This window comes from Bubalus kerabau, chromosome 7 (assembly GCF_029407905.1).
Source record: "Bubalus kerabau isolate K-KA32 ecotype Philippines breed swamp buffalo chromosome 7, PCC_UOA_SB_1v2, whole genome shotgun sequence".
NCBI classification, from domain to species: Eukaryota; Metazoa; Chordata; class Mammalia; order Artiodactyla; family Bovidae; genus Bubalus; species Bubalus kerabau.
Window position 1 is genome coordinate 96,798,533 of NC_073630.1, and position 20,836 is coordinate 96,819,368.

The 20,836-nt window shown below is 36.1% G+C and overlaps 1 protein-coding gene across 3 annotated transcripts in view; it reads left to right on the forward strand.

The window, feature by feature from the left end:
* The window catches only part of MRPL1 (mitochondrial ribosomal protein L1), a 73,500-nt gene that overhangs the window by 30,261 nt on the left and 22,403 nt on the right, over window positions 1–20,836 (forward strand). For 2 of the 3 annotated variants that reach the window (XM_055588879.1, XM_055588877.1), the window contains exons 6-7: window positions 4,074–4,185; window positions 13,942–14,048. In XM_055588879.1, coding sequence (XP_055444854.1) covers window positions 4,074–4,185; window positions 13,942–14,048 — 219 coding nt within the window. Of the gene's footprint in view, window positions 1–4,073; window positions 4,186–13,941; window positions 14,049–15,215; window positions 16,060–20,836 lie in introns of those variants that run through there. The other variant, XM_055588880.1, reaches the window with a different exon arrangement.

Here is a 20,836-nt window from a genome sequence, read left to right on the forward strand (position 1 = left end):
CTCTGTTAGCCTTTGCCCTGCTTCATTTTGTACTCCAAGGCCAAATTTGCCTGTTACTCTAGGTATCGCTTAACTTCCTACTTTTGCATTCCAGTCCCTTATAATGAAAAGGACGTCTTATTTGGGTATTAGTTCTAGAATGTAGGTCAAAAAGCAACAGTTAGAACTCGACATGAAACAACAGACTGGTTCAAAATAGGGAAAGGAGTACGTCAAGGCTGCATAATGTCACCCTGTTTATTTAACTTATATGCAGGGTACATCATGTGAAATGCTGGGCTGCGTGAAGCACAGCTGTAATCAAGATTGTCGGGAGAAATATCAGTAACCTCAGCTATGCAGGTAATACCACCCTTATGGCAGAAAGTGAAGAAGAAATGAAGAGCCTCTTGATGAAAGTGAAAGAGGAGAGTGAAAAAGTTGGCTTAAAGCTCAATATTCAGAAAACTAAGATCATGGCATCCGAACCCGTCACTTTATGGCAAACAGATGGGGAAACAGTGGAAACGGTGAGAGATTTTATTTTCCTGGGCTCCAAAATCACTGCAGATGGTGACTGCAACCATGAAATTAAAAGACGCTTGCTCCTTGGAAGAAAAGCTATCACCAACCTAGACAGCATACTAAAAAGCAGAGGCATTACTTTGCCAATAAAGGTCCACCTAATCAAAGCTGTGGTTTTTCCAGTTGTCATGTATGGATGTGAGAGTTGGACTGTAAAGAAAGCTGAGTGCCGAAGAATTCATGCTTTTGAACTGTGGTGTTTGTGAAGACTCTTGAGAGTCCCTTGGACTGCAAGGAGATTAAACCAGTCATTCCTAAAGGAAATCAGTCCTGAGTATTCGTTGGAAGGAGTTATGCTGAAGCTGAAACTTCAGTACTTTGCCCACCTCATGGGAAGAACTGACTGATTTGAAAACACCCTGATGCTGGGAAAGATTGAAGACAGGAGGAGGAGGGGACAACAGAGGATGAGATGGTTGGATGGTATCACTGACTCAATGGACATGAGTTTGAGTATGCTCTGGGATTTAGTGATGGACAGGGAAGCCTGGAGTGCTGCAGTCCATGGGGTTGCAAAGAGTCAGACATGACTGAGTGACTGAACTGACTGAACTGAATTGCTTTAAGTACATTTTGCTTTAATTTTAATACATGTGAAATGTCACAGGTATGCTTGGTTCTGAGGGATTTTAAAGTTGTTTCATTTTTACTTGTCTCTAAATTGTGATTTCCATCTATAGAGTTTTGTGATATTTTATGATATCTTCTTAAAGGCTACCTGGAGCTTAACTTTCAAACATAATTTTAATTTAATCCAAAGGAATGTTTTAGAATCAGGATTAGAAAATCTTGGCATGGAAATTTCACATATAGTTCTTTGATGTTTCAAAATTGCCTCTGCTTTCATGTTTGTAGTGATGAGAGCCCTGATTTTGGAGCCAAACTGCCTCTGTTTGGTTCTGGGTCTGCCACTTAAAAGTGCAGACTGATTTGTCCTCCCTAACCCTGGTTTTAGAAAAGGCAGAGGAACCAGAGATCAAATTGCCAACATCCGCTGGATCATCGAAAAAGGAAGAGAGTTCCAGAAAAACATCTATTTCTGCTTATTGACTATGCCAAAGCCTTTGACTGTGTGGATCACAATAAACTGTGGAAAATTCTTTCAAGAGATGGGAATACCAGATCACCTGACCTGCCTCTTGAGAAACTTATATGCAGGTCAAGAAGCAACAGTTAGAACTGGACATGGAAAAACAGACTGGTTCCAAATAGGAAAAGGAGTACGTCAAGGCTGCATATTGTCACCCTGCTTATTTTACTTCTATGCAGAGTACATCATGAGAAACGCTGGGCTGGAAGAAGCACAAGCTGGAATCAAGATTGCCAGGAGAAATATCAATAACCTCAGATATGCAGATGACACCACCCTTCTGGCAGAAAGTGAAGAGGAACTCAAAAGCCTCTTGATGAAAGTGAAAGTGGAGAGTGAAAAAGTTGGCTTAAAGCTCAACATTCAGAAAACGAAGATCAGGGCATCTGGTCCCATCACATCATGGGAAATAGATGGGGAAACAGTGTCAGACTTTATTTTTCTGGGCTCCCAAATCACTGCAGCTGGTGATTGCAGCCATGAAATTAAAGGACGCTTACTCCTTGGAAGAAAAGTTATGGCCAAACTAGATAGCATATTGAAAAGCAGAGACATTACTTTGCCAACAAAGGTTCGTCTAGTCAAGGCTATGGTTTTTCCAGTGGTCATGTATGGATGTGAGAGTTGGACTGTGAAGAAAGCTGAGTGTCGAAGAATTGATGCTTTTGAATTGTGGTGTTGGAGAAGACTCTTGAGAGTCCCTTGGACTGCAAGGAGATCCAACCAGTCCATTCTGAAGGAGATCAGCCCTGGGATTTCTTTGGAAGGAATGATGCTAAAGCTGAAACTCCAGTACTTTGGCCACCTCATGCGAAGAGTTGACTTATTGGAAAAGACTCTGATGCTGGGAGGGATTGGGGGCAGGAGGAGAAGGGGACGACAGAGGATGAGATGGCTGGATGGCATCACCGACTCTATGGATGTGAGTTGAGTCAACTCCCGAAGATGGTGATGGACAGGGAGGCCTGGCGTGGTGCAATTCTTGGGTCGCAAAGAGTCGGACACGACTGAGCGACTGAACTGAACTGAAGCCCTCAACTTCCTTGCCTAGAATGTGTGGTCAGTATTAGTACTTGCCTTGTAGGGTTGTTGTGTACACTTGGTGAACTAAACCATGTAATGTGTTTAGCACGTTACAAGTATTCGAAGTATACTTAGTACATTACAAGTATTCTAAGAATACTTGTCACACGCCAAGGATTCTTTTTATGTAAATTATTATTGTTCAGGGCTTCCCACGTAGCTCAGTCGGTAAAGCATCTGCCTGTAATGTAGGAGACCTGAGTTTAATTCCTGGGTTGGGAAGTTCCCCTGGAGAAGGAAATGACAACCCACTCCAGTATTTTTGCCTGGAGAACCCCATGCACAGAAGAGCCTGGCAGACCACAGTTCATGAGATCACAAGAGTCAGAGACAACTTAGTGCTATCTTTCTTTCTATTATTGTTCAGGGGAGCATAGTATGCCATTTAGGGAGTAAAGAATTTGTAAAAAGAAAAGAGTAACAGGAAAATAAAATTCCAGAATCATGCTTAATTTTGCTAGAGTTCAAGTTTTTATAGTTTAATGTGTAACCCCTAACTAAGGCTTTGAATGACATATTGTGGTAAGATTTTATGCAAAGAGAATCATTGGTAAGATAATTGTTGCCCAGGCAGTATTACTCTAAAAAGTTGCTTCAATTTTAAATCAGCTAAATTTTTTAATGGAGTATACTGTAGAAGTAAAGTAATTATTCTGGGTACCTGCCTGAATTAATTTAAAATGTCTTCTAAAAATTGAAATTATTCTCTTTACTCTTAGAATGGAATTAGACTATGCATAATAAACTATAAGTAAACTTGTCTTTGACCATCCCACTCCTCTTTTATTTTTTGGAGGCAAAAGGAATTTTAGTTTCAGTTCTTTGTGAAACTGATTTTAGATTCAGTTGTCTTGGTGCGCCAAATTTAGGAAAGCGATGTGGTTGCTAATGATTTGGCAGCTAGTGATTATTAATTTTACATGTGATCTTGCAAAAATTTCAGCATTTTTTTTCAGTTTTGATGGACATACAAATTCAACTTTTTTGGGACTGTATGAACCACGTACACATCAGTGCAATGTTCTAGCTTGTAGAACCAACATAAGTAATCAACACTTTTGATTAACATAACCCCATGGAAGAATTAAACCTGTTAAATGTTTGTTTGTTTATAATGGATGTGGCTATTTTTCAAAAGCAAACATTAGAAAATGTTTTGCTTCTGAAGATTTTCCTAATTGGTAAATATGTTCATATGATCCTTGTGTTTAAAGAAAGGAATTGTGCTTAATATGCATTCTAAATTGTAAAAAATTGTTACTACATTAGACCTTATTTTTAGAAAAATAAAGCTTTTTACGTAACCTAAGGTTATCTTTTCCCTCCTGATTTTCAGATTTTGGACGATGAAATTCAAGCAGATTTTTATGTAGCTGTTCCAGAAATAATGCCCGAGCTTAATCCATTAAGGAAGAAACTGAAAACAAGATTTCCTAAGTTTAATCGAAGTAAGGGAGAGTTCTTTTACTTCTTCAGTACTCTGTCAACAACTTTCTAATATATATGTTTAATTAGAAAACAAAATTGCTAATATATGTGTAGAGTAAATAATATGCTCTGGTATTTCAGTTTTGTGTTACACAAGAACATGTAGAATTTTTTTCCTTTGGCATTAATATTGGTGATTTAATGTAATTTGAAAACCTAGTTGCTTTATAATACCAGATCTTTAAATTTAGCCCATATTCTTGTTTTAAATTAGTGGAACACATTACCAACTAGGTATATTATCATCATACTGTTTTATGTCTCTTTATCAAAATAACACATATGCTCGTTTATGTTAGCTTTCATCATCTGTATATGCTGGCTTTCTGTGTATGGTTCTGCAGTTATTTTCCCTGAGCAACTTTCCCCTTGTGAATATTTGCCCCTTACGAAATTTAGTAAGAAAAGTATGGGTGCTACATAAATAGCCTTGTTATAAAGTATGAAGTATTATATGATAAATTCACAAGATGCAGTAGATGTTCATTAGAGGAGGAATTTATACATAGATGGGGAAATCAGAGAAGGCATCTTAAAGGGGGTGACGTTTAAACTGTACATTGAATAATTTGATGAGCAGACTAAGGGATATTTTAAGTAGAATCTGTTAATCATAGACACTGAAGTAAGTCAGAAATTACAGACTATATTGAAGAAATATCAGTTAGTTTTCTTTGGCAGTAGTGAATGGTACCCCTACTTTGAAATGAAAAAGAATATGTTAGAAAGGTAGATTGATGCTGTATTGAGCAGAATCTTGAATAAGATCCTCATAAATTTGGACCTTGATTCTGTATTCAGCAGGACTCTCTTAGAAGTTTTTTTAAGTTGGGGGATTCTTTAGAGCTTTAATCTAGCAAGAGTTTGTAAAAGTACTGGCATGAAATCACAAGTATAGGCAAGGAGACCAGTTCAGATGCAGTTGCCAGAGATTAATAAAGGTGAGGCTTAAAGTCTTCATAATGAGTCTGGAGTAAAGAGGACAGATGTCAAAGATAATAGGACTTTGCACTTTGTAGTTAGGAATGGACATGTTGAGAAAGAGAAAGGAAAGAGTCAAATGATGCTGAAATTTTTAAGCCTAGGGATCTCTCCTAATAAGTTGATATCATTAATGCAAATGGGGAGTAGGTTTGGGAGGAAAGAGTATGTTCACTAGCAGACATAGTTTCTTTTAGGTGGTGCTGAATATCTGCTGTAGATAGATGTTTTTTCAAATAAAATTTTATAAGGTAAAAGAGCAGATATTTTAAAATTATTTTAGTAGATCTTCAAATTTTAACTCTAGTTGAGCTAAAAAAATCCTGCTAAAATTCTTCATACATGATAGCCACTAATGCTCATCTGAGTTATAGACCATGTTCTGTACTGTAAGCAAATTCAAATGGACTCTTCAATTCTTTTGTTAAATTGGAGTTTTGTTTATTTTTAATAGCCTGCATTGAATAACACATCCTTGTGAGATATTGGACGGAGGTTTGGTACTTGTTAGTAGGCATTTCCATTATAGTAGTGTTTGTTTTCTTGGAATCACACTACATTCTTTGCTAAATAAGACCTGAAATTGAACATTATTTTAAAAATTAAACCAGGATTGCAGTTGAATTTGAGGATAAGTCTCTTAATTTTTTTCCTACTTGAATTCAAGCTCAATAAAGCCAAATAATACTAAATATAGTCAATTAAAAGTAAAACTGAATACCGAGTTTATCTGTATTCAGCTCGCTCATTGCTTTGCACGGTTAACTGGTTTTTCACGGAAATTAATTTTGTCACCTTTGCTAACTTTATCCATTCTTTGAATAATTTTTGGTCTTAGTTTTCTGTTGAGGTTTTTTAATTGCCATTTTCATCACAAAATTTGGGATAATTAGTTTTAGTCTGAAAGGTTTTCAGAGAACATTTCTTCATCACAAATAAGAAAGGTTTCCCCTGAAAATGTTGATTTTTATTAGTGGGCTTTACTTTATTTCTGCTTTCATAATGAATCATGTCTTCTGTATACTATGGTCAAGTTACCTAGGTTTGTCCCCTACCTCCATTTGCTTACCAAAGCATCTTGGAAAAACAGCAGACCTTTCACCTTCCCCAACTTTTTCTTCTCACCCCCACACGATCTGTTCAACAGCACTGGCAAAACATTTGTGTTCTTTAAACATGAAGACAAACGATTAACCTGTCAAAAATGTTAAAACAGAGTACACCAGATGTGCATTAGAACAAATGAAGCTTGTTTTATGCATTTTTAGAGCTTATTCAGATTCTTGTTTAGGAACATTTGATTCCCCTTACATCCAACAAAAGATGTAAGGGTAAAGTAGGAATTACGTTTTGAACAAATGGATGGAATTAAAAAACAAACAAACAAGCCCCTGCAGCTGAGCTCATTAGTTTCCCATTTTGTCTTATATTTTGTCTTTGTAATGGGAGTGGGTGTAACTAACTTGGCTGGACTGAATGTGCACATTTTGCAGCATGTTTAATGCTGCAGTTTTGTTTTATTTTAATTGCTTACGTAACTATAAGCAAGTTCTCTATTTTTTCCAATGCACATTTGGCATATTTTCTTAGTATTTCTTTTTTATCTCATTAAAAAAAAGACATTTAAAACTTGCTTTTCAAAATTTCTTTGGAAGAAATTGGGTTTCATTTTCGTTGTCAACTAGCTTCCCCCCAGTTCCCTGCCACAATGCAACCTCTAACATTTTTTCATATCTAACATAGATATACATTTTATTGATACTTTAAAAGTTTTCTTTATTCCTAATGTTACTAACATTTACTAAACAGGAAATACTAGTATGAAAATATCTTGACTTATAAAGCATACTAAGTTGTTGGCAGGTAAGGGACATGATTAGAAAATTGGACCCATTACTGTGTGTTCCTCTTAACACATAGCTCTTAGAACTGAACATCAGTGTTGCAGTTGGGAGTCTTGTCAAAAGGATATTCCAGCAGGCTTGTCTATAGAGTATTCATATCTACTGAGTAGGGCACTGCTTTCTGTAAGGAAGTTGCTTTTGTATTGTATTTGAGAGTAATGGATGTAAAATGATTGAAATCTAATGTCAGTTATTTTTAGCTCATAGATCAACATGCTGTACTTAAGAGTATTGCTTGCATTATTGAAATAATTAGAATTCTTTGGTCATATGAAGGAAAATGATAAAGCAAATGGAATTTTTGCAGGGTAACAAATTTGAAATTTTTCTAAATTTCCCTTTCTCGTGTACTAATAATTTAAAAACTATTTATGTGTGAAAGATTCCAGTGATGATTAGGTATGATTATTCCTGCTATAGATGAATTAGTGATATATTACAACTGGTTCTGTTGATCTTCTTTATTTCCCTTACTCCAGCCATAGCTGCTTCCTTGCCATTACTCATACACACCAAGTTTTCTCCCTTCTCAGGTCTTTGGATTCATTGTCCTATCTGTCTGTAATGCCTTTTACTAATTTGTCTGGCTCACATTCTTATTCAAGTATCACCTAGATGGAGAGACCTTCTGTGACCATCCTATTTAAATATTAATCTCCACTTCCCATTACCACTAGATTTCTCATTATCGTATTTTTACCTTCTTTCTTTTAAGGCTTATCAATCTTGTCATCTTACATTTTTAATTTGTGTGTGTGTGTTCAATTTCTTCTATTAGCATAAGGGCATTTTTGGTTTTGTCCACTAGTATAGTCTCATGAATGGAGAAGGAAATGGCAACCCACTCCAGTATTCTTGCCTGGAGAATCCCAGGGACGGAGGAGCCTGTTGGGTGCCATCTATGGGGTCGCACAGAGTCGGACACGACTGATGCGACTTAGCATAGCATTAGCATAGCATAGTCTCATGACCTAGAATAGCACCTGGCACATAGTAGGTACTCAACAAACATATCATATGTGTCAAGCCTTGAATGTGATAGCTGTGAACAAGAGAAAGCCCATACTGGTACAGAGTGAATAGTTTTGTTTTCTGCACTAGACAAGCTGACTTACTAAGCATTTATTTTTAATTTAATTAACTCAGATTTCTCTAGTTAAAGAAGTAAACCAAAACAAAGCACATAACCTCAAAACCTTTGTTTGTTTCCACTGTCCTTTATAGCAGTGATCTTACTTCTTTCTGTTGTTTCATACCAAGTTTCTCAGGCAGGTCTCTTTAGTGGTTGGCTGTCTCTATTTCCTTTCCAATTGTTATTCTTCCTTACATACTTTTCTCTCATAACTCAGCTCAAATGTTGCTCTTACTACTAATCTCTGTTCTTTCTTTTGTCACATTTAAAGGTCTGTTTTTAATTTTCTCTTTTTCTTGATATTAATTTTTACACTGTACAATCTTAACACTTTTTTTTTCCTAACTACTTCTCCTTTGTCTTCCCTGCCTCCTTACATTCTACTTTCTTTATCCCTGTCATATTCCCTGGTGAAGAAGAGAGAAGGTACATTCGTATGAAATACCTATATGTTAGTATAGGTTATGTTCGTTATGAAAATTAAATTGAATTAGGAGACGAGAAAGGAAAAGAAAGAGGAGAAAAGTAGACAAATGTAAAAGCACAGAGAAAAAAGAAAATAGAGAAAGAGGAGGCTATAACTACATAATCTCAAAGCCCTAAAAATAGTGGGAAAGATTTAACCTTGGGCTATATTGAAAAGCAGAATTAAAGAGTGGCTAGCATAGACCTCCTTTTGTCTTGGCTTTATCTCTCACTGTGACTTTGAAAAAATTTTTGAACATTTCTGTGCCTTTGTTTTTCATCTCCAAAATGGGTTTCATGATAACATGTCCCCATGGTGTTTTTATTATAATGTGCAAGAGCTTAGCACAGGCTAAGTACATGATGCATATGACCCTCTGTTCCTATTGACTTCCTATAATTCCTAAAGTAGCTATGCATGTTCCACAATTACTTTTTTCTTTTTTAAAAAAATTTTTTCCTAATTATTTTAGAACTCATTCTTTTTCATGGCTTCATATATCACTTCTACCTTTATAACTCATTTATTGAATCAGCATATATTTATTGGGTGTCTACTGTGTGCCAGGCAGCACACTTAGTGCTGAAGATTAAAAGATGAACAGATAGTTCCCAGCTTTAAGGAGATGCAAATTGACAGGTGAGAGATAGTAGCAAACTCCTGCTCTAAGATGCAGGAAGTGTGCTAGTAGAAAATGTACAAAGTGCTTAGAGGAATGAGGAACACCTTGTAGAATCAGATTATATAAAGAAGGTAGCTGAAGTTGAGACTTTAACCGTATATAGGCATTTTCTTTCCTGACATTCATGGGGAGAACATTCCAGGTGGAAGAAATGGCCTGTTCTAATGCACAAAAGTGTGAGTCAGCCAGTTGTGTTCAGAAAATTATAACTAGCTTTCTATCGTTTGTTACATAACATGCTATCAGATAGGTCAGTGGGGTTAGCAGTGATAAGCAGTGGGCCAGATCATGGAGGACTTTGTGTGCCATACTATGGAGATTAGATTTTATCCTCTGTGAAGGTAGGTGCTGTTGAAATCTATTGCTCAGAGGAATGAAATATGATTTGCTTGTTAGAATGACTCTATATGGGAGCTTTGTAAGTGATAGGGTGGTGATGTGAAGATAATGAAATTTTAAGAACAGAGACTAGTGAGGTAGCAAATGCAGCGGGCTACGGGGAAGAGGAATAAGGGCAGAATCTGAGCAGTAACAGTGACGACGAAGAAGAAGACTGTTGTGGAATAGTGAGGAGGTAAAATTAACAGGAGTTACTAATTAGGTGTGGAAGGTAAGGGAGAGAGGCGTCTTGAATGAGTCCCTAATGTCCTCCTTGAGTAGTCCAGTGAGTATGATTTTAAAGATAGATACAGAGGAGATGAAGCAGGTTTGGGCATGACAATAACATAGTGATGAGATAGGAAGGATGGAGGTGGGCACAAATCTGTTGTTTTCTGGAAGAAAGTGTTAAGATGAAGTAGGCTGTGATAAATAAATGTGCACATTGTAATCTCTAGAACAAGTAAAAACATACACAAAAAGAGATACAGCTTAAAACTAAATAAAGGAATAAAAATGATATACTAAATTTTTTTCTTGAAAACAAAAGAAAGCAGTGTAGAACAGAGAAACAAATGAGATGAGACAAATAGAAGATGTGTATCAAAATAGAGACCTAAATCAAGCCATATCATTAGTCAGGTTAATTGGAAATTGAATAAACACTTCAACCAAGAGGCAGAAATTATAAGACGAAGAAAAAACAATCCAATTATATTCTGTCTACAGGAGACACACTTCATATTCATACACACAAAGAAGCTGAAAGGAAAATGAAGAGTAAAAATATACCATGAAAACATTAACCGTTAGAGAACTGAGTTGGCTCTTTTAATACCAGACAAAATGAACTTTTAAGACAAGGAGTTTACTAGAGAAAAAGATGGATATTCTGTAACAATAACAGGACATACTCAGCTACAGAGAGAGCCACAAAATACATGAAGCACACACTGACAGAATTGAAAAGAGAAATAAGCTAAACAAGTACAGTTGGAGATTTTAATGTTCTCTTAGTAACTGATAGAACATATATATATATAGAAAATCAGGAAGTACATAAAAGATTTGAACAGTACTGTCAACCAACTTGACCTTATTGTAGCTGTATAATACCTCACTTAGTAAGTGTTTGGTGTACACTTTTCAAGAGTACGTGGAACATTCAGGTTTAGACCATTTGCTGGGTTTTAACACAAGTCTTAATAAATTTAAAAGGCTTGCAATCATACAGAGTGTGATTTCTGGTCATAACAGTTAAGTCAGAAATCAGAAACTGAAAGAAATGCGAGAAATCTCTTTGCTACCCTACGGACTGCAGTACACCAGGCTTCCCTGTCCTTCTCTATCTCCCAGAGTTTGCCCATATTCAGGTGCATTGATAGTCGATGATGCCGGCCAACCAGCTCATTCTGCAACCAATAATGTTAGTTATTAGGGAAATGCAAATTCACATCAACATGTTTTCGTTAAAAAGGGAGAGAGAGAGAGGAAAATAATATGTAAGTTCAAAGGAAGGAGGATTTCTTTGTGATTGTTTTAGAATGGAACTGGTTTAAAAAACTCAAGTATATTAATACATTATTATCTCTGGTCTGTCACTTTTTTCCAGTTTCTTATTTCTACGTAGTGAGTATTCCATCCACACCTTCACTATAGTATGTTTTAATACGGAGCTCTTCCTTCTTAAGCGCTGTCCTTCCCCACTTCATTATCATTACAACAGCACTGTGATATCAGACTCAAAATGATGAAGTCATTAATTTGTTCATTCTTTCAGCAAACATTTTTCATGTGGTACTCCTTATTAATTACCTACCTGCATTTGGGTGGAGATACTAAGTAGGTGGTTGGAGAGCCTGAGGGAACTTGTGGCCAGAAATATAAATTTGGCAGTTATCAGTGGGTAAATGTTTAAAGCAGTATGTTTAAAGAGATCACTTAAAGGGTGTCTATGGGTGGAAAAAGAGAGGTCATGTGACTGAACCCTCAGATAGTCCACCTTTTAGAAATCGGCCAAGTAAGGGTAGCTCAGCCAACAGGAATGGAATGACTAGCCAGTGAGAATAGAGTTTCAGAGGACAAGTCATGACTCAGTAGGAAGAGGGGAGACATATCTGTGAACTACTGTTGACGGGTCAAGTCAGAGGAACACAGGATTATTCTCAGTGGAGTATTAGGGATGTAACTTGATGGAGGTAGGTCTGAGAGAAAGTGGAAGGAAAGGACGCCGAGACAGAAAGGATGGGCAACTCTTTTGGAAAACTTAGCATTCTTCAGAAAGTATTAGATGGTTATTGAAAGGCAGTATTTTGTTTTAAGATGGAACATTTTATAGCAAGTTTGTCAGCTGCTGATGATGATCTGGGAAAGCAGAGGAAGCTGACAGTGTAGAGAGAGAGGGGTGGTGTTGCTGTATTGGTGAGGAGATATGGGATCCAGTGTTTAGATGAAGAGCGTTGGCCTTCATAAGAACACAGACAGTTCATCCATATGATAGGGAGGAAAGCAGGGTTGTAGGTATAGATTCAGGTCAGTCAGCAGGTAATTTTTTTTTTTTATTTTAATGTATAACTCCTCTTTTTTGAATTTCATTCTTAGCTAGGTCACCACAGAGCATAGATAGAGTTACCTGTATATGCTAAACAGTAGGTTCTCATTAGTTGTCTATTTTATACATAGTAGTGTGTATATATATATATACATCAGTCTCAATCTCCCAGTTCATCCCACCCCATCCCCCTTCCCTCCTTGGTATCCATACATTTGTTCTTTATGTCTGTGTCTATTTCTGCTTTGTAGATAAGTTCATCTGTACCATTTTTATAGATTCCACATATGTACATTAATATATATAAACTGGATAAGCAACAAGGTCCTAGTATATAGTGTGATAAACCATAATGGAAAAGAATGTGAAAAATACTGTGTGTGTGTATATATATAACTGAATCACTTGGCTGTATAGCAGTAATTAACACAGTGCTATAATTCAACTGTTACTTCAATAAAAAATGAGTTTTAAAAAGTTTAAGGTAAAACTAAAAATATATGTATATATATTTTTATATATTAAATTTGAGTTAAAATGTTTATGATTAAAGGTTAGGAGGGTATAATGTATGCTTGGAGTCTCCTGCATGATCCTTTGAAAATTCTTGGTTTTTACCTTGATTCCTTTTTTCTCCTTTGTTTATTCAACTGCATCTTTTTCTCTACCCTGATGGAGGACAAAGTAGCATTAGAATCCAGTAAAGTTTCAATTTTTATCTCTTTCTTCATGCCAGCTTCTGTAACCATTGGTTTAGTAATGAGCTGCCTCCAGATTGTATCACTCAGTGAGATATTATTTCTACTGCTAGCTCTTGCTGCTTTTCTAGTTCCTTCCTTATGGTAAGACAGGTCAGATGAATTTCATGTAAAGGTAAGTAAAATGTTCTTCAAAGATTTCAAGGCTCCCCTGTTTCAGCTTTTATCGTGTGTTACTCTATAGGTTTTAATTTGCCATCAATGTTTCTAAAGTTTGATAAGCCTCATCATTGTATACACTTATTTATTGTTTATTACTGTGGAACAATAATATCACAGATTTAGTGCCTTAAAACAACGCACATTTACTGTATCAGCTTCTGTGTATCAGGAATGTGTGTACAGCTAAGCTGCGTTTTCTGCTTCAGTGTCTCAGAGCTCCAGTCGGGGTATCAGCTGGAGCCATGGTTTTGTCTGAGGCTTGACTGAGGAAGATTTGCTTCCAGATTCATATGGCTTTTTGGCAGAACCCAGTTCCTTGCAGGTTTCTGGACTGAGGGGTCTCAGTTTCTTGGCTCATGGCTCTCTCCATATGCCCCCGACAACATTGTATCTTGCTTCTTCAAAGCCAGTAGCTTTGAAGCCAAAGCCCTTCAAGATAAGCATTGCATTTTTATGTCATGTAATCAGTTATGCATAATCATCATGTCTCTTGCCTAGAAGCTTGTTGCAGGTCTCATCCACACTCAGTGGGAGGGTATCACACAAGGGCATGAACAACAGGATATGGGTCACCTTAAAGTCTGTTTGCCACAAATCATTTTTTATATCTTAACTTGGATTGAATGTTTCTCTTATTTAGTAATTTTTGCTACTTGTTTAGATATAGTGATAACTTTGGATTTCTTGTTTTTTTCTAACCAGATTCCGTTGGCCGGGACATCCCCAAAATGCTTGAATTATTTAAAACTGGACTTGAAATTAAGGTAGATGAAGAAAGGGAGAACTTTCTGGAGACCAAAATAGCAACAGTAAGTTATAGTGAATATTATTCAGTAACCCCTTCCTTTTTTATTGAAGTGATTCATTAATAATTTATAACATATCAGTCCTTTGAACTTGTCCTTGTCACTAACATTAGGAGTGGCACTAAATATATATATACTTTTTTTGTGGGTTGAATTCATACATTTTAATGGTGCTGTAGAAGTCCTTTTCTAGAGTTACGTGCTACTCTCTGACTTTTTATGTTACTTTGCCTTATTGTCAACTCTGTGTTATTTTTGCTCTCTAATATTTTAAGCGTTTTGGGAGCTGGGTCTAGATCTTATATATACCTTATAGGATATTGCATAATGCTGAGTCTGTAGTAAATATTTAATACTACCTTAAGGGAATTGAGTAATTTGATTTTAATAAATTGTTTCTGATTATCCCTGCTTATGTTTTAAAAACTGCCCACTTACAGAAGATGCTGGAAATTAATTTCCAAAGTCATTTTTGAGACATTAATATAGATAAGTCAGATTTATAGAGGGTTTTGAAACATATAGTTTTTGCTAGTATTTTTTAATACTACAGAATTTCTAACATACCTATTTAATGTATGTAATTTTTTTCCTAGGCAGTAACTATAATAATATTGTTAGCCAAATTTACACAATGTTAACCAAGTGCCAGGCACTATTCTAAACACTTTTCATATGTTCTTTTAATCCTGAACCCTATGAGAGGTGAATTACCATCTCTGTTTTATAGATGCAGGGATAGAAGCCCAAAGAGATTAAGTAATTTTTCTAATGTCTCACAGCTAGTATGAGGCATACTAGGTATTTGAACCTCAGGAGTCTCAAGAGTCCAGGCTCTTTAGCCTTACACCATCTTGCCTCATAACTGGAATTACTTGAAGAGCTGTTATTCCTCCTCCCATGCTACTCCTGAGAGCAATTCTACATTAAAGCCAACAGCTAGAAGTCCAAGGTCATGAGCTGAGCATATTGCAGATCATCAAAAATATATAAAGGGCTCTTCGCTAATTTTATGGAAGGAAAACTTGGTGCAGAAAGGGGGCAACAAGTTTATTCCAGTCAGGGATTGGGAAACCTCTTACCGCCTCCATTATCATCAAAGCTTAGCTCTGATTCATTTGGCACTAGCGCTACTGAAATCTGATGTTGGAATTTTCTTGTTCCCAAAAGGCCCTTGGCTGTGCATCTTCTTTCTCAGGGATGACAACATTGTAATATGAAACACAAGCAGAAAACCAAATACAAATTTTAAGATCATATTCTGGAGCTGTAGAGACATAGCTTGACTACCTGTTCTGCTACTTAAAGGATGGCAGGTTTCGGACAAATTTCTTTCCTGTTTTTCAATTTTTTTTAATCGAAGTGTGGTTGATATATAATATTATTTGTTATAACAATATTTATTGTTATTAATTATTTTTTAATCGAAGTGTGGTTGATTATAATATTATGTGAGTCCAATATAGTGACTCACATATTTTAGAGGTTATACTCCATTTATATTTTTATAAAATATTGTCTATATTTCCCATGTTGTACAATATATCCTTGTAGCTTATACATAGTAGTTTATATCTCTTTAACCCCTTACTCCTATATTGCCCCTCCTAAACAAGTTTCTTAATTTTGTTATATCTCAAACTTCCTCATCTATAAAATTTATATAGTAATATCTATTTCATAGTATGGTTTTGAAGATTAAAAACTTTAGAATGGTATCTATCAACTATTGTTACTCTTTTGGTTGGACTTTTTGGGTCTGTAAAGTATCTTTATAAGACTCTTTGTTCCTAGTTTTATCTTTTTCTTAAGTAATGTTTTCAGTATATTGAATAGTTAATAATTTATGTATATATCCTGACTCAGTGTATAATAAACCATGGCATGTCATTCATTCTTTTTAACAAATATCACAGTGATTGAGACTTGGGCTTCAGACCAGACTTACCTGGGTTTTTTAGAGATATAATGCTTTTTTTTAATGAAAAATAAATTAATCTGTGCTTAAATAGAATCTTTTTGAGTACTACTGAAATAGTATAGTAGAGTAGGATGTTTAAAGAATGGTTTCATAGGTGTGGATTCAAATCTTAGTTCTGGGTTAGAACTGATCGAACTTTATGAGCCTCAGTTTCCCCCCTTTCTCTATTTTCCCTGTATATAACATGATGTTGTTGGTATATACTTTCTAGATTAGGAAGGAATGGATGAGATAATGACCTAATAACTATAAAAATAAAAATTCTAGGCTTCCCGAGGTGGTGCTAGTGGTAAAGAACCCGCCTGCCAATATAGGAGACATAAGAGACATGGGTTTGATCCCTGGGTTGGGAAGATCCCCTGGAGGAGGGCATGGCAACACACTCCAGTGTTCTTGCCTGGAGAATACCATGAACAGAGGAGCCTGGCGAGCTACAGTCTATGGGGTTGCAAAGAGTCACACATGACTGAGTGACTTAGCTTGCAAACACATGCATGCACTTGTGGCTAAGATGGAGTAACAGGGACTTTAATTACAACCCCCCCCAACACACACACCTAAAGCAATCAGCATTATGTTGATACCAAAACCAGGCAAAGGAAATGACAGTCCATAATGTCATAAATGTAAATATTAAATTTATAAGCTAAACTTATAAATTTATAAGCTAAAACATCATTCATAAATGTAAATATTAAAATTATAAGCTAAACTTTAGCAAATAGAGTCTAGCAGTGTGTAAAAGAATAACATATCATGATCACTTAGGGCTTATCTTAGGAATACAGGTTGCTGCTGCTGCTGCTAAGTCACTTCAGTCATGTCTGACTCTGTGCGACCCCATAGACAGCAGCCCACCAGGCTCCCCCGTCCCTAGGATTCTCCAGGCAAGAACACTGGAGTGGGTTGCCGTTTCCTTCTCCAATGCATGAAGGTGAAAAGAGAAAGTGAAGTCGCTCAGTCATGTCTGACTCTTAGCAACCCCATGGACTGCAGCCTACCAGGCTCCTCCGTCCATGGGATTTTCCAGGCAAGAGTACTGGAGTGGGGTGCCATTGCCTTCTCCGAGGAATACAGATTAGTTTAACACTAAACAATCACTATAATTTACCACGTTTGTTTGTTGTTCAGTCACTAAGTCATGTCCGATTCTTTGCAACCCCACGAGCTGCAGCATGCCAGGCTTTCCCTGTCTTTCACTATCTCCCTGAATTTGCTCAAACTCATTGAGTCTGTAATGCCATCCAATCATCTCATCCTCTGTCATCTCCTTGTCCTCTTGCCCTCAATTTTTCCCAGCATCAGGGTCTTTTCCAGTGAGTCAGCTCTTTGCATCAGGTGGCCAAAGTATCGGAGCTTCAGCTGCAGAATCAGTCCTTTGCATGATTATTCAGGGTTGATTTCAACTAACTAAAAATCAAGTCATGTGATCATCTCTGTAGATACAGAGAAAACATTTGACAGAATCCAACACTCCTTCCTGATTAAAAAGTCTCAGCAAACTAGGAATGCAAGTTAATGTCTTCAACCTGGTAGAACATCTAAGAAAAATCAACAGCTGATATCATACATAGTAATGAAAGGCTGAATGCTTTCCTCCTAAGATCAGGACCAAGATACGGATATCCACTCTCACCAGTTCTTTTCATTGTTAATCTCAGGATTCTAGGTAGTATATTCAGGCAGAAAAAAAAAGACATCCCAATTAGAAAGGAGGAATAAAACTGTCATTTTTCACAAGATGACATGATTCAGCTACTAGAACAAGGAAGTGAGTTAAGTAAGTTTCAGAATACAAGGTTAATATACAGAAATCAGTTTGCTTCTATATAACAGCAATGAACGTTTGGAAATTACAATTTAAAACTAAGGAATGCCAAAGTAATATTAAATAAGTATGAAATACTTAGGGATAAATCTGACAAAAGATAAAACTCCATACACTGGAAACTTCAAAACATCGTCAAGAGAAATTAAATAGATCTTAGTAAATGATAAGATGAACCCTCTTCATGGATCAGTAAACTTAATATTGTGAAGATGTCAATTGTCCCTAAAGTAATGTATAGACTGTATGGATCAAAATCCCATTAAAATTTTTTGTAGAATTGGCATGATTCTAAAATTCATTTGGAACTACAAAGGACTTAGAGGAGTCAAAATAGCCTTGACAAAGAACAAAGTTGGATGGAGATCTATCTGACTTCAAGATTTAAAAAGCTACAGTAATTTAGACAATGTGATATTGATGTCAAGAAACAAAACAATCAGTGGAATAGAGAGTCAGAAGAAAAAAAAGTATAAAACACGTATGGACAACTGATTTAAAATAATGTGCAGAAGCATTTTTAATGGTAAAGCAATAGACTTTTCAACAAATGGCACTGGAACAATTAGATATCTATATGAGATAAAATGAACTTCGATCCATACTTCATACCATACTTAATTACCTCAAAATGTATCAAAAACCTAAATATAAAGTTTAAAATTATAAAACTTCTAGAAGAAAAAGTTGGATTAGGGAATAATTTCTCAGATATAAACCAAAAGCATGATCCACAAAAATAACAAATTGGTAATTCATACTTTTTAAAAATTAAAAGTTTTTTCTCTTTAAAAAAGCTATTAAGAGAATGAAAAAATAAATCACAGATTGGGATAAAATACTTGCAAATCATCTCTCTGATAAATCCACAATGTATAAAGAACTCTTAAAACTCAACAATTAGTCTAGTTTTAAAAGTCAGAAGATTTGAAATACCTCATGAAAGTATGACAAGCACACGGCAGATGAATGACAAACATTGAAATATGCTCAACATTATTAGTCATTATGGAAATACAAATTAAAATCACAATGAGATACAACTGCACATCTCCTAGAATGTCTAAAATTTAAAAAACTGATCATACCAACGTTGGTGAGGATATGGAGTGACTGAAATGCTCATATGTTGCTGTGGGGATTGAAATCCGTTTGGCAAACTGTTCTGTAGTTTAACAAGTTTAATCCACCTACTATATGATCCCATCACTTAACATTTAGATATTTGTTCAGGAGAAATGAAAGCATATGCTTAGATGCAAAGATTTATAAACAGATGCTTGTATCAGATTTATTTGTAATAGCCAAAACCCAGGAAACACGTCACATGTCCATCGACAGGTAAATGTATAACAAACTTTGTTATTCTATACAATTGAATTTTCTTTCATAATAAAAAGAAACATTGATACATGCTCTAACATGAATGAATGTTTAAAATATTGTGCTGAATGAAAAGGGCATACAGAAGTACATACTGTGTGATTCCATTTATATAAAATTCTGACAAATACAAAGTGATATGTAGTAACAGAAGGCAGCCTGGGAGTTGCTTTAGGGACAAGGTGGCTGGGATGGGGTGGGAATGAGGGATGACAAAGGAACACAAGGAATTGGGGACATGATTGGCATGACTGTTATCCTGACTAGTGATGGTTTCAGGAGTGTGTGAAAGTGTTAGATGCTCAGTCGTGTCCTACTCTTTATGACCCCGTGGACTGTAGCCTGCCAGTCTCCTCTGCCCATGAAATTCTCCAGGTAAGAATAATGGAGTAGGTAGCCTTTCTTTTTTCTAGGGGATTTTCCCAACCTGGAAATCAAACCCAGGTTTCCTGCATTGTGGGCAGATTCTTTACCATCTGAGCCACCAGATAAGTGTATATGAATGTCAAAACTTGTTAGATTGACACTTTAAGAGTGTGTAGCATATCTCTTGGAATACTGTTTAGCAATAAGAAGGAACAAACTATGGATACATACCATGATGTGGATGAACATCAAAAACATGCTTAGTGAAAAAAAGCAGATGCAGAAACCACATTTATGTGAGATGTCCAAAAAAAGGGGTGAAACTGTAAAGACAAAAAGATTAGTGGTTGCCTGAGGCGAAGGGGTGGGCAAAACAGGCATTAACAGTAAATGCGCTTCAGAGATCGTTAGTTTGAAAACTGACTTATGGTATTGGTAGAAAAAATTATTTAAAAAGTCATTGAATTATGATTTAGAAAATGGTGAATAATATAATATGCAAAATATGTCTCTATAAAGTTATCAATAAAGATTTAAAAGGGAGTAAAAAATCTGTCTGTGATTGTATCTAATATAACTATTCCATAAAAATATTTATTATTATAATTATCAGAGGTAACAGACTTTAACAGAAAATCTTTGAAAAAAGATTTTCAAAGCACAGTAATATATCTTCCTTAAAAGTCTGAGATTTCCACAGGTGATGTCATTGTATAGTTGGAAATACTAGAGGTTTATTTTTGTTGTTGTTTTGTTGTTGTTCCTTCGTGTGATACAAGGATTGGCTTTAGAGAACGAATGGATGAAAGGGCACTGACAGCATTACATGCCCGTTAGGGATCCGCTTCGTTTTGGATAAAAGGAGGCTATCCAGAGCAGAGTTCACAAACTACATATGGCCCATGGACCAAATCCAATTGTGGCTGTTTTTTTAACAACAGACCCATGACCTAAGAATGATCTTTAACAGTTTTGTGTGTGTGTGTGCTAAGATGCTCACTTGTATCCGACTCTTTGTGATCCCATGCACTGCAGCACGCCAGTGTTCCCTATCCATCACCAACTCCCAGAGCTTGCTCAAACTTATGTCCATCAAGTTGTTGATGCCATCCATCCATCTCATCCTCTGTTGTCCCCTTCTCCTCCTGCCTTCAGTCTTTCCTAGCATCAGGGTCTTTTCTAATGAGTCAGCCCTTTGGATCAGGTGGCAAAGTATTGGAGCTTCAGCTTCAG